We start from the raw sequence: 14,152 nt of genomic DNA on the forward strand, positions 1-14,152 counted from the left end.
TTGAACTTTCCCAGTTTTCCTCATCCTCTGCCTTGACATTTTCAAGATTGGAGATGACCACTGTGGTTTGGGACCATTTTCCCTCTTACCTAGTAAACTGTGACGAGAGCCCACGCTGAGCGTCCAATTATGGATGTGTGACGGAGGGTGGGGGCCGGGTGTAAGAGCAGCTCCCTTCATTGCTGTTATGGCACTGAGGGCTCGGAGCCAGACCATCCGAATGCTGACGTCACCCCCACTTATGTGCACTGCAACGTGCGAGGGGAGGAGGAGGGATGGAGAGAATAAAGTGATTGGTTTACCGGCCCCCTTCTCCATGACACATCATGAAAATAAAAGTGCCCCGAGGCCTAAATTATCACGTTCACCTTAGCCGTGCACTCTCTCATGTTGTTTTAGGAGAGGAACCCAAACCCAAGGCAGTGGGTACACCGCAATGTCTGTCGCTGCTCTCTGGATAAATAAATAAACAAAGGCAGGACAAAGGTCACTGTAGTGTTTGGCAAGGAAACCACGATTCATCTTTTTTTTGTTTTACATATTGTGAGAGGCCCCCCCCCGCCCCTTCCCCCACATATATTTCTTAAGCAGTTCCAAATGGAAACGAGTGTGTTTTCTAACTGAAGGATATGTTTTTGTTAACTGGTTTATCTGGCAAAATCAGTATTTGAATTATTATGTTTAATATTAAAATGGGAGGTATGTGTCTTCTTTGTGAGGACAAAAACATTTACATTTTTAACAGTTTTATCAAAACATTATATTTTTTAATAATGAAAGTTTGTTCCTTGATTTACACTAGTTTGGCTCATGTAATCACTCATGGAAGATATAACTCTCACATGTGAATCATTTCCTAAAATAAATAACAGATTAAGTGCCACACCTAGTGGCAGAAGGGGGTAGGGCATTCACATCTTCCTCTCCAATAAGCTATTAGACGGTGAAGCAAATAATGCCATACATGTTTTGTTTTTTCAAATACATTTCCCCATAACTACAATGTGATTATTTTCCAATGAGCCTCTTTGACTAACTTTATGAACACCACTGTCACATTTCATCTCTGGTCTGTAATTTGAATGTCACAGAATAGAGCGATGGATCGTTGCCAGCCCTCTCGTATGCCCCCCCCCCCAACCCAACACAAGGTAAATTCTAACTGAAGGACAATCTGCCTCCATTGCCCACCTCACATGTTGTGAGAGGCCCTGGAGAAAAAAAAATGTCTGAAATTATTGAATGATTTATTCATGTCCCACAATTACAGCCTCCCCAACGATTACCATTAATTTCAGAGGAAGGGGGGTGTATTGCTGGGTGCGCAATAAAACAGGCGTGACGAGATGGTTGATTTGCGGGCCCCCATCATTACGCACATTGTGTAGATAATTGCCTTTTTCTTGGTTAAACCTCCAATTATTCAATAGGGCCGAGATAACTAGATTAACTGAGTTATTTTGTATCTAAAATGGAGACACTTTAACTTGTAATGTATGTAGGCCATAATGTATTTGTAAATAAAAAAATAATCACTTTTTGTTGTGTTTAATATTATAAGAAAATGGGATCGCCATTAATTCATAAATAATTTAATATAAAAATACCCTAGATGTTCTTTCTCCGCCGCAGACAAGCTGCAATCCCTTTTCCACTTTTTCTTTTCTTTTTTTAAAACGACTATTTTTCCCTGTGATGTAGGCCTAGCTACACTAGGACCCAGAGGCGACCTCATATACCGGGCACTGTGGGTGAGTGGTGAGTGCACGCAGGGGGGTGGGGGTTTGACTACACTAAATGTCATCTCCAACATCTGAAATAAGAAGAAACACAAAACGAGAAAAATATCCACACGTGACAGCGGCACGGTGCTATATGAGCAAAAAGGCAGCAAGCATCAGGACCAGTCTGGAGTTCAGCAGCAACCCCGCCACTCACTCTGCGCTCACTGGCTCTCCTTCCCCGTTTTAAAGAAAGCAAACACATGTGAGTTTCTGCCGCTCTTACTACAGAAACACGGAGCGGATAACTTGAGTGAGGAAACGCAGGTAAAGGGAATCTAAGTTTTTTGTTTACAGAGAGGAAAGAAAAGGGGAAAGGAAATCCCCTCCTTTTTTTACCACGACCACCTTTTTCCCTCTTTCTCGGACTTCTCTTAACAAGTTTCTCACACAAAGAGGGATGCTGCATGTTCCCGAGCCGCACTTGCACTCAGAGGGAACCTAAAAAAAAGTGCACCGGAGCGGAATTACACACTGCAAGGTATACACCGACACGTTATTCCACGGAGCGACTATTACGCACGGCTGCGCTTGTTTTATTTTTTTTGGAAGGGGCGTTTGCATCCACATTAACACACAGAATATCTTTTCTCCCCCCCCCCCCCCCCCTCTTATCCCCCAAAGCATCATTGTTTAGGAAGGTGTTGATTTCATTACAGTGTTATCACAGTTAACCTCCTTTGTCATTCTCCCCGCAGCGCAACAAAGCGGACACTTGTATTGACTGGAGGATCAGCGCGCTTCATAAAATGATCCCAATTGGCGGCGCGATAACATGTCGCATCCCGTCTGATGATTGACACATTTGAGGATCGACTTAAAGAAAAAACTGGAGGAGGACATTAGAAAGTCAGAGAATTCGTCCTGAGCCACATCTGCTGGCATCTTCTTCTTTTTCTTCTGGAGTCCGGACAACAGATCACCGTCCAGATGCAGTTTCGACTCTTCTCATTTGTGCTGATCGTATTGAACTGTATGGAGTACAGCAACTGTCAGACGCCGTCGCACCGCTGGAAGAGAAACAAAAGAGGTAAGAGGAGAGAGGGGGGGGGGGGGGGGGGGGCTTTAACAGATGCCTGAGGAGTGTGTGTGGGTCACGGGAGGCAACAGTCCTACTCAAATATTCTGTTAAACATCGGCTTCTGCGCAAAAAAAGGAAGCTTTAAGTCAAATATGTATGACTTGTTCTGTTGTTTCTAAATACGCACAGGTGAGACCTGCCTATCCAATATTGGAACATTCTAGAAACGCACTCTTCAATCAAATGTAAGTTGCAATTTAGTCTCGCAGCATCTAATATTATTTATCAACCTCCTAAAAACAGATTTTCCATATTATGTAACGAGTTAAGGGCCGGTAGCTAATGCGTAAAATGTGCGCAAAATTAGCCACGCGTGTGGCTCTCCAAAAATGAATATAAAAATACGTTTTGTCATTGGATCGGTTAATTGTATTTAAAACCACGATGTCAGAAGGGCTATTAACGCTCACTTCCCGATTCTGTGGCCCCCAACAAAGGGCTCCGAATATTATTTACATGTGAAACTGCTCAAAAAGCTGATGGCGCGGTTCGGTCTTTAGAGAAAGCTGGCAGTTTACATCAGGAACAGGGGAGGGGTTGGTATTGTTGGAGTTATTTAATGAATAGACACGGAATCCCCTTCATCTGACTTATGAATTGCCCATCTCCACTCCAACCCCCTTAAGCTGCTTTTAATTGATCTCATAACCACTTTGAACAGTTGGTAGGAAACCCACATAACAATCGCTCAGCGGAGGCGCAGGAGTTGAGGAGGGGATCAGCCCCTTTGTAAATACTAGTCCATACTCTGAATGAACGAGGAGACAGTGGGATTAGTAAAAGTGGCCCCGCCGAGCCCTCTGAGCAGACCGGTGACATAATTCCGAGGGTGACCGTCAGAGGAGTCCGAATTGCGCACGGGGCACGGACTTTTTGGGCACAGTAAAGCAAAGTATATAGTACAGTAGAAACATTTAAAGTCAGAGCAGAAGGAGAAAGCGGTTCTTGTAAATTGTAAGGCAATCACAGATTTAATCATATGCGCTGCGTGCCAGGGGGAACCTCCACACTCGAGCGAGCCCTCCACTGCCCATCTGCAAATAATCAGACAATCACTGCGGGGTACTGGCACACACACGTTTTTAACTCCTCTATGTGTTTCTTTCTGTGTGATTGTGTACACAACAATGTCGTTTTATTAGATGGTACATATATTTTCTAGGAACCTGCTTACATTTTGAGGATATTTTTGATGGTGAAGCAGCAAAACGAGTTTGTGTGTATCTGTGGGAGAGAGGAAGGGGGGGGTTACAAATGGGGATGAGATCAAGAGGTCAATTTACACATTTGACCTTCAGAACAGCTTTAGGCTGAGTTCTATAAACTACACATTGTTACACCCCCCAGCCCTCAGAAACGGATGTTACACTTGTCAAACTAATCCCATGCAAATGTGTACAGGTTTGGCCCCCTCACGGTTATGTTGAAAGTGTATGTGTGTTTCGCATGACTTTTTGGGCCAAAAGTGCCATTCTAGCTTGCATTGGCAGCCGTCCAACTTTTCGGTATTTCCTTCCTTTATTTATCACGGTTATATTGAAAGAAGCATGTGTAAGAGATCATCGTCCAATAGGCCCAGCAATGCTTGAATATTTCTCTAGCCCTCAAGGTTCCTGTGACAGCTTTATACACAGCCTGTCTGGCATGCACGCCGGAGCCATCCAAACCGCTCAGGAGTGTTGAGACCCAGACGCGTTGTTAGAAACTCAATTTGGCCCCTGCACACTCCGCTCCCCAGGCGTAGCTGTTTTATGGGTAACAAAACACATCCTGCGTTATGTCTTTTTTCATTCTTTAACACGCATGCAAAAGACACGTTTTTTGCCATTGATATACTGTGTGTGCAAACCACATGACCAAGTGAGGTGAAAGGGATGGAGAATGCCATGATAATTATAGGATGTCAAGGAGAAAAAGAGTCATTGCATATGACTGGAGCATGCTGGGATGTATGAAGCGAGATTGGGATCTTTGTGCGGTTTCTGGGCTGATCTTGTCTCACTGCATGGCATGACCCAACCTCCCATTTGGCTAATTGTGCATATACATTTTCTTCATGTCGAACACATGACAGAACATATTAATTTTACACCTCCTTACCTCCTATCCAGCCCCACTGGAAGGGAGGAAATGGTGCCAATGAGCCCTTCTATGATATCATAGCGAGACACAAGGGTATTACTTTTCATTTTTATTCTCTGGCTAATGATGCCACCTGCTGACTACATAAAATCAGGGCTCGAGTACCAGCGCTGCCTGGAGGAACAGCGCAGTGGGGCCCTGAGATGTTTTAAACAGGTAATGAATAGGTAATAGCAGCGGAGAGTGGTGAAAAGTTGCCATGTGATACCGTTAACCCCTTCCGCGTCTACCCAGAAAGCCCCCAAATTTGAATTCCCAGCAGGCAGCAGAATGTTTCAGATCACATTCGACTGTGTAATCTGTCACTTCAACACCGTTCCCAGATGTTTTAGAAGTACAAAAGTGATTAGATTAAACTAATGCAGCCTAGCAGGGTGGAGGCAGTGAGGTCATGACATTTCGCACCTTTGGCAACAAGGGCGTGTGGTTACTTTTTGATGCAAAAATATGCAGAAAATAGTCCTAATTTGTGGCTGAATGTGCTCTTATTTCAACAAAGAATCCAGGAACTTGATACTTCAAGACACTTGTGATTGTGGTTTATGATAAAAATGCACAAAAAAGAAGACATTGGACATCTAAAGTCAGTCTTTGGCTGTATAAATGTTAAAACTAGAGCGTGTTTGGACGCAGATAAGTTGCGGCCCCTCTTTCCAAGCCCTGGAAATCAGTCCTCAGTGTGCTGAAAGCTCACATGAAGTCCCAGGTTTGAGGGTGTAAGTGTTAATGTTGGAACCCGCTTCTTTCAGCGCAATATAATACGTTGATTAAGTGCTTAACAGGGAGGCCAGCATTGCCACTCTTGCCTTTGGAAAAAGTGAAAAAAGGCCCTTCTGATGGCACGTCTTTTAACAAGGCTTTCTCACATGATGCCACTCTAATCCAGGTGATGTGAGCCCTGTTTCTTTTTTTTAAAACTCCTTTTAAACAGAAAGAGTTTTTTTTATTTTACTCATCACTTCAATGGCAATGCTGGAAAGCGATCTGAGATTTGACATCATGGAAGAAGTTGTGCCAGTTTGAGGAGAGGTGGGGGTTTTTAGGGGGATGAGGACGGCATATTTAAGCAGATCAGCTGGAAACGGCTGAATGTGAACAGCATCACCTGAGAGGGATTACAGCGAGCAGAGTCTTGACCTGAGCCTGAGCTCCGGCGTCAAGGAACAGAGCTCTTGTCTTTCTCTCCCAGGCTTCCATAAGTGTAAATCTGAGTGTGTGTGTGAGAAAAAATACACTGAGACACACGGACACCCAGCAGGTGCATGTTCCCGATGCTCTAATCAAGACATCAAGTCCAGGACATTGACACACACACCCCATCCCACCCCCAACTCATCGACCAATCACGTCCACGGTCTGTCTCGGAGATTATCATGGCCATTAAGGACAATGATTCACTTATGTGCCGTATTGATAAATCACATTAGTCTGACCCAGCCTCCGAACTCTGTCGAAAGACTAGCTCCTTGTTTGACCTACTAACCCATGCATGTCGATCCCGGCCTGTAGCGCAGCTCCTGCTCCGAGTCACAGCGGTATCAGATGAATCCGGTGAAAGGCCCCTCAGTGCGTTCATGCCATGCTACACTGCCGGAAAAAAAAAGCCAGCAGAGGAAGAAACATGCAGTGGCATGAACTTTCGGCTGGTGAGAAAGACACAATGAGAGATTATTTGGGGTACCACGTGACTGATGATACGTTTGACTTTGTATTCGTTTTCCCTCCGGTCTATCTTGTATCGGAACAATTAGATTGCTTCTAATGAATCGAATTGGCTAAATGATTCCTGTATCCCACATTTTTTGGAGAAGGTTTGGGAGTTTGAATGAGTTGCAGAGCTGGGAATCATATAAATGTGTTGCGTCATATTTCAGTATTTCACATGGATGAGAAAGCTTGTTTTGTAACATTTCTGCACACTTCCATCACGGTAAAGAAACATTCATTGTGAGCATTTTTTTGTTGAAGGGAATTCACATGGGGGTCCGCCCTCAATCATTGTCGTCCCATATGCTGGCAAAGCGTAGCGCCAAACAGATGGTTTTATTTTAGGCTACATTTTACCGCTCCGTAAAACTTCATTTTTTTCGGAAATGTGAAATAAAAAGAACGCATTATATAAAATCATCTAATACACTCCATATTTCCTCATGGTGATTGGAAACTCCTGAGCAGCAGACCAAACGGTAGTGTCCCCGCAGAGCGCAGGGGCGATTTTGTAACCCTCACCTATGCCCACTCCCTCGAAGCAATTACACCTTAATACGCTTCCTTATAAAGCTTCTAAATATGACCAGCCAATTTGGGCCGATTCTCTCAAGTTTATTGGGCCGTAAAAAATATAATGTGGGAATCATTTCGAAGTGCCACACATAAAACAACAAGACAAAAGGAACATTTTTGAAAAGATTACTCATGCAAAGGCTTCACAGGTAGGAGAACTGCCCAGAGCAGGAGACGGGGCCCCTCAGGCTTACACTGAAATGCACTTCCAGACTATGTACCACTCGCATTACTAATACACACCTCCAAATTAATTCAGTGAAGAGCTGTTTAGAGGTAATGACGTGGGTACAATAAGTATCCATTGTGTTTTTTCCCCAGTGAATTTGATCTGGGGAATTGTTAAAAATTACCAATTTCCCATTTTCTTATTACAAAATGAAGTAACTGCATTAAACTTAAAACTTATTAAATATAATACTTTGCTTTATGTTAGGAGTTACATGAGAAATCAACAGTTGTGCATGAAATATGTAGCTGGAGCCAGTAGATGGTTAGCTTAGCTTAGCAAAAAGACTAAGAACCGGGGGGGACCAGCTAGCCTGGCTCTAGGAAGACACATCCACCTACTTGCACCTCTCAAGCTCAACTGTTAACCGAGTTTTAAGCCTTTATGTTTAACTGAGCTAGCTAGCTGCTAACTGTATCCTCATATTTACCGTATAGAAGTTGGTGCCATGATATTGCTCTGACGACCCAATAATCCCCAAAACAACAGACTGTTGTGTGTTGCAGGGTATTTTTGTGGCTTTTAATCTAATCTGACATTTTACAGAATATTGTGATTTGAGAATAATGGTCCGTCAGAAGAATGGACAGTCCCTTTGACGTGAAAGTGGTATGGATCATTACGTCTGACCTTTGAGAGGAAAGAGGTGTATTTCCTACACTACAGTATTGTAACTACTTTGCTCAGACTTGGTAACTGATCCTATTTAGTAGGCCATATATTCGATTATTCACCTTCCCTAAATTTCGATTAAGGAATCCAGGAGCCTTTGGAAGGATGCTTAATGTCTAATGTTTGTAAGGCCACACTGTATATACTGTTGTTTGCCATGTCACTCTCTTCCTCTGTGCGCATACTTACTTTGCATTGATCTGCTAGTCCTGGAAATCTGAAACTCAAGCAGGCCCCTTGAGAAAATACACGGCGTGTGCAGAAACAAACACACACACTGACTCTACTTTGGGGCTTGTTAGCATCAATGCCTGTTCAAATGGCTGCCGCCCTAAAAACAGTGAGGCATGGGGCTCTGATCGCTACCCCCATGCCCACCCGTTACTCTCCACAGATGGACAAGACTATTCCCCTCCGCCCCCCCCCTTTTCCTTACTTTTATGGGACCTCTAATTATGCTTACATGCCACATCAAAATACATCCCAGCATGCAGTGCCTTTTGTATGAAGAGGAAGTGAGCTGGTCAGATTCAATAAAGGGTCTCTCTGAAGAGCTTGTCTGTAATTTGGCGGCCCAAGTATGGACATGGGGAGGTAAAGGTGCAGCTGCCCCCAGTCGCATGCTGACTGTCTGACATGTCCATTTGTGGAGTTGAAATAAATCTGGAACAATTATATACTTCAGTTCTTGAATACTTGATAACACAAGTGAGTTTTTCCTCATAGTGTTCTGCCAATATGATGATGAAGTAGTGTGAAAGATATCCCAACACACTTTGAAGGAATGCAAAAATGTGACAGCATTTTTTCACCCCACCCTTGATGTACCCGAGCAAGGGACTGTAGTCAGTCTCTGTTATGGTTTTGGCTGAGGTTGGGGTTAATGATGGTAATTGGGCACCCTTAGACTAAATGAAGATTGCCTGTGGAATTAGGCTTGGACTAGTTGGGACAAGAGCTTTGACTCAGTGGGTAAGGCTTACACTGGATTCTGTTTTGTTTTTTGGGCATGAAGCTTTGTAGAGTTTGGCATGTTCCTCTATCTCCTAACTAAGGAAGGCCTTGTGGTGTGAGGAAAGGAAGGCCTCGTGGCTGCCTGCTGAGTGCAGAAGCACCCTGTGTGTTTTTAATCAGGAACAAGGCTGGGAGTCATTACTGGGCTGCGATATTGAGCTCATTGTCTCTATGACTCCCTCTTTGGAGAGAGAGGAAGACAGGGGGTGAAGGGGGGATAAACAGAGAGAGCAACATAGCGTGCACGTCAGAGGATGCACAGAGCAGAGGAGGAGTGATTGAAGGAGACATATATCAGTCTGTTATCAGTGCAAACCAAAAATATTTGTAGATCAATCATGTAATGGAACCTACAGAACATGATATTTATCCTCAAAGTAGCCGAGTGTTTTGTTTGTTTCATGGGAGCTGTTCCAGCTCACAGCACAATAACCGATGCTCATCTTGAGCGTTGATAAGAGAGCACCTCTTTCTGTCTTTACACAACTTCTAGCTAACCTACTAGCATCCCAGAATTCAAGCAGTAACACATAAGCCACGGTTAAACCTGAATAGCTGATTTCTAGACCACTTGGGGGCAGCAGAAACAAGCCTTAATCCCAACATTGACATATCGTTAGCCTCATAGCATAATTGCCTAAGTCATATTTTAAGGTTTTCAGAAAAATAAGAAAACACTTTTTTCCCACTTTCTGATCATTTCTTCTTCAATCTGTCTCCCGGTGGAGGATAATTTGTAAGATTTAGGGGCATTTGTTGATGGAATTTATTTTCCTTTGTGTATAATCAACTCGGAATAAGAAGCCTTTTTCCGTTAGCTTAGAACAAGCCCTTCTCTTCCACATTGTCCGCTTTTTTGCACCATCATGTTTCAACGGTAGCCTAAAACAGACAAACCACTCCGGTCTAGAAGGATTTTTCTTGCAGGTAAACAGTCCTGTGGAGAGTAAAATAAGCAAGCACATTAACCTAAATGCAATCTTGGAAACCATCATCTATCATTTGACAACTATTTGTCTTTTTACAAGCACTCAGAAAGGCTACTTGTGACACAATGAGGCCATACTGTATCATTTAGCTTTAGTCATTACAGTGGCCAATCTGTAAACAATGACAGTGCAAGCAATAGGAAGTCCTGGCGCAGATATTTTACGATTGGACATCTACAATCCAATAACAGCCTTGGTTGTTGCATGTTCAAAAAACCTGGGCGACAAATTAAAGGAAAATTCCAAAAAACGTCAGGAAAAAACAATGAAAATGCTTCTGCGTGGGTCATTGGAGTCACAGAATGGTTTTTTTAAGAAGGAGCTTTGATTTAGTATTATTTTTACTGGCGCAATTTTTTGTTATTTACAATGTTTCTCTCTTTTCAGGTAAAAAAGTTTACTAATTCAAACTTTTTTCCACCTTTCAATCATACATATTGGATGGTGCTTTCAGTTCACCTGTCACTGAATGCATTTGAGTTATAACCAGACTCCTGAGCCGATATAAGTGTCTTATAGTGCCACTGGGTCTGTAATACACTGCATTTCTGATCTATTTTCCTGCGGTTGTAATTGTTGTTTGTCTTATTGTTGTCTGTGTTGACTAAAGCCCATGTATGTTTTTTGTGCTTCGCTCTGGCCACAAACGAGGCTCAGGACAAGATACACCCATGGTGTCAAAAGAGAACATTGTGGTGACTGCTTTTGACTTTTTTCTGTCTCCATCAGAGTTTCTTACTAATCTAGTTTTAGGGTCCAGACAATGAACCTAAGCTGCGGTAGAGAATACTGCTACACAGAAAAAGTATAACGCTTTAAAATAAATCCATTAACATTTCCAAGATTCCTTCTCTCTTTCCCCCCCTCCTAGTTATGCACTTGTATTACATCTTGGCTGACTTCTCCTTAACTGGATATTATTTTATTTGGACTGGGGCCAGGTCTCAGGAGCGGCGGCCTTAGCTGTGTAAACAGCTGTCACCCGCAGAAGTCATAACTAATAGGTATCTGTAGACAGAGGTCACATGTAGTTTACATGTTTACCAGCTAATGGCTTTAGAGATGGTACTGCCTTGGTGCAGTAATGGGCAGGAGTGAAGTGTAATGGACATTTAGGGGCTGGTTATCATCATCATCAACGAGCACAAGGTCACACGCATATATGCATATGAGTGGCCGGAACAGTTTATTCTTAAAAAGAGCTTACGTAACTTTTAAGGTCAAAGGGTTTTTTGTAGAATAAGAGATTGTATCTAAGACATATTTTCTGACTGTTTATAGAAGAGGGAACAACTCCTGTGGTTGAGTTATTGCATTGCTCTTTGGTACATCGGACACTTTGGAACATTGTTGAAACAGCAGCCAATACAGACAACGCAATTTGCCACTCTTTTGTTGCAGTAAACACTGTGGCGTGTAGGCACAAGACAGGTACAGATCCATTTATATGTTGTTTACATGAATTAATACTCATGCCACCCAGATACTTTGGAAGTCTCTGTTTCTTCATCCAAAAGTTGCTCTTATCGCAATATCTAACACCAACTTTAGTTTCCATCTCACCTGCATACCAAAGCTCACTTTTTTCTGGCATAAAATTACAATTCCACACCCAGAAGCACACATAGTACTTTTACTGAAAGGAAATTATCTTCGCACCACAGTTATGTGCTGGCCTGTGGAGCCCACTCATACTTTATGAAAGCATTTATTCCATTTTAGACTCACTGAAGAAATGTGTGCTCCTGAGGGCTGAGTGTGGCCTTTTAGAGCCAACACAAGCCGGTTCCTGTTAAGAAGGCCCAGCAGTGCCAGCCATTCAGGTGCAGTTTTGTAGTGGTGTGAGAACATGAGGCCAGATGTTATCCAGACACCTGCTAGAGCATAAGCTGGCCGCTCTCGTCTGGATTCAACAACACAAAGTGTATATCACAGGCCTGTAAAACACCTAAGGTGAACTTCTCTCTAAAGTGTACTGGAATAACCGTCAAGTTCTTCAACATTTTCTCATACAACGGTTGGTATGATTGTTTACATTTAGCTATGAATGTCAAGGAACACAAGCAATCATCTGCAATGCAAAAGCTGTTAAGGGAACACATCTTATAGGTTAAGTTTAGGAAATGGTTTCAATTTGAGTTAAAATAAATACCAAAGTAGCTTTACTTGAGTACAGAAACTACATAAGTCCAAGTTGGCTTTTGGTTTTACACGAACAGTAATCTCCTAGGGAAAGGTCCCATTTTATTTGGACCCAACTTCCCCCCTACTGGGATTTGTCGACAATTATATTATGATAATGTGTTATAGTGATAATTATCGTAGTTAAAATTCCGAAGGCAGTATGAAAACAACCTCCGGCATTAATCAAGACATATTTACTTTGAAAGACAACTGGAACATAATATTGGCAGGTGACAGCTTAAAGGGGACCTATCATGCAAAATCCACTTTGTGATGTCTTTTATACATACATATGTGTCCCCGGTGTGTCAGGGAACTCACGCAGTCAGAAAATATAACCCTCTCTCTTTTCCTCCGTACCCAAATCTCTAAAAACGGGGGTACAACGGAGCTGATCCAGATTTGCGTCCGATATGACGTAATATCGGAAATGTAGACTGGCTTTACACCCACGACCCTATCACAAACGTTGCTATCAGAAACAATGCCCAACTGTTTTGGACGTAATATGGTCGGTGCATGTTTACATTAGCATCGCTAACATTCAGAGCTAACCTGTATTGCATAGAGCATGTGTGTGAAGAAGCAGGAAGTAAAAAGGAACTCACCTTGTGGTATAACCGGCAAGAGAGAAAGCCTTTGAGCTCCAGACTGTTTCAGAAATAACCCTTGATAATCCATGATATGGCGTTTCATCATGGCAGTATTTGCCGGTAGAAGCTCCTGCATGAGCTCAGCCCCCTCCTTTTTTAATGATTTTTTTTTTTAAAGCTTTATACTCCAAATCAGCACTTTTGAAACAGGAAGTGAAATAGAGGGATATGAGGCATGGCTAGAATGGGTGATCTGTTTGGTATTTTGAGCAAAACACTTCATAGACATGTTTTTTATATATATTTATATATCTGAGACCTATGCTATTGCCTAAAAATAGCATGATAGGTGCCCTTTAAGTAAAAGAATATCAGCAAAATGATAAAAAATAAATGTGTGGCGATTGCTCTAGTAGGAACAATTTGAGAGTTAGGTGAGACAACAAGAAGGTTGGAGGAAATGTGGTGACTTCATAGCACAGGAAAATAATACTTTATAATAAGTAAACGTTCTTGATTTAACATATAACCAAGATAAAAGATTAAATGTGCTATATAAATAAAACTTGATTTGATTTGATTTGAAAAGCACAAACGTCATATCATTAGAATTAAAATAATAAAGAGAATATAAAAACTGCTAATTGCAGCTAATTAGCAGGAGAAAAAGAGCGCTACTTAAACAAACTCAAGTTTCTTCAACAGAATGGAGGAGAAGAAGCCATAGCTACTGTTTGATAGACATTGGAAGAAAATAGCTCTTAGCAATAACGATGACAAAACAATAAGAAAGGAAACTAAACGAAAAACAACAAAAAAGCCTATGCTGACTGCCTTACTCTATCTTCATAGGCTGTCTGCTACAGAGTTCTTCCTCATTAACCCTTTAACAAGACCTCACACCCCTCCTCGCCCGCCGAGCACAACAGGGAGATGTTAGGCGATCGCCAGGGTCAAAAGTGGAGTGCACCACAGGGGACAGATGGCAAAGACATGCTCTCACTTTCACACATGGTGCCTGTCACACAAAAAAAAAAAACTAAACATCAAAGCTTTATTTTTCTACCCCCCCCCCCCCAAATAACTGGGCTGGATCCAATATTAGATCTCCCGTGGGAAAAGAAGACAACCTTGCTTAGCAGAACAATATTATTATTTCCTTTGATATCACCCTCTTAAATAAT

General features: G+C 42.3%; 1 protein-coding gene across 2 annotated transcripts in view; it reads left to right on the forward strand.

The window, feature by feature from the left end:
- The first annotated feature begins 1,795 nt into the window (after positions 1 to 1,795).
- rspo2 (R-spondin 2) overlaps positions 1,796 to 14,152 on the forward strand; it is a 58,570-nt gene continuing 46,213 nt past the window's right edge. For both annotated transcript variants that reach the window (XM_034230230.1, XM_034230239.1), the window contains exons 1-2: positions 1,796 to 2,262; positions 2,480 to 2,811. In XM_034230230.1, the coding sequence (XP_034086121.1) occupies positions 2,712 to 2,811 (100 nt within the window). In that variant the 5' untranslated portion in view covers positions 1,796 to 2,262; positions 2,480 to 2,711. The remainder of the gene's footprint in view (positions 2,263 to 2,479; positions 2,812 to 14,152) is intronic.

This window comes from Gymnodraco acuticeps, unplaced genomic scaffold, assembly GCF_902827175.1.
Source record: "Gymnodraco acuticeps unplaced genomic scaffold, fGymAcu1.1, whole genome shotgun sequence".
In the NCBI taxonomy this organism is placed as follows: Eukaryota; Metazoa; Chordata; class Actinopteri; order Perciformes; family Bathydraconidae; genus Gymnodraco; species Gymnodraco acuticeps.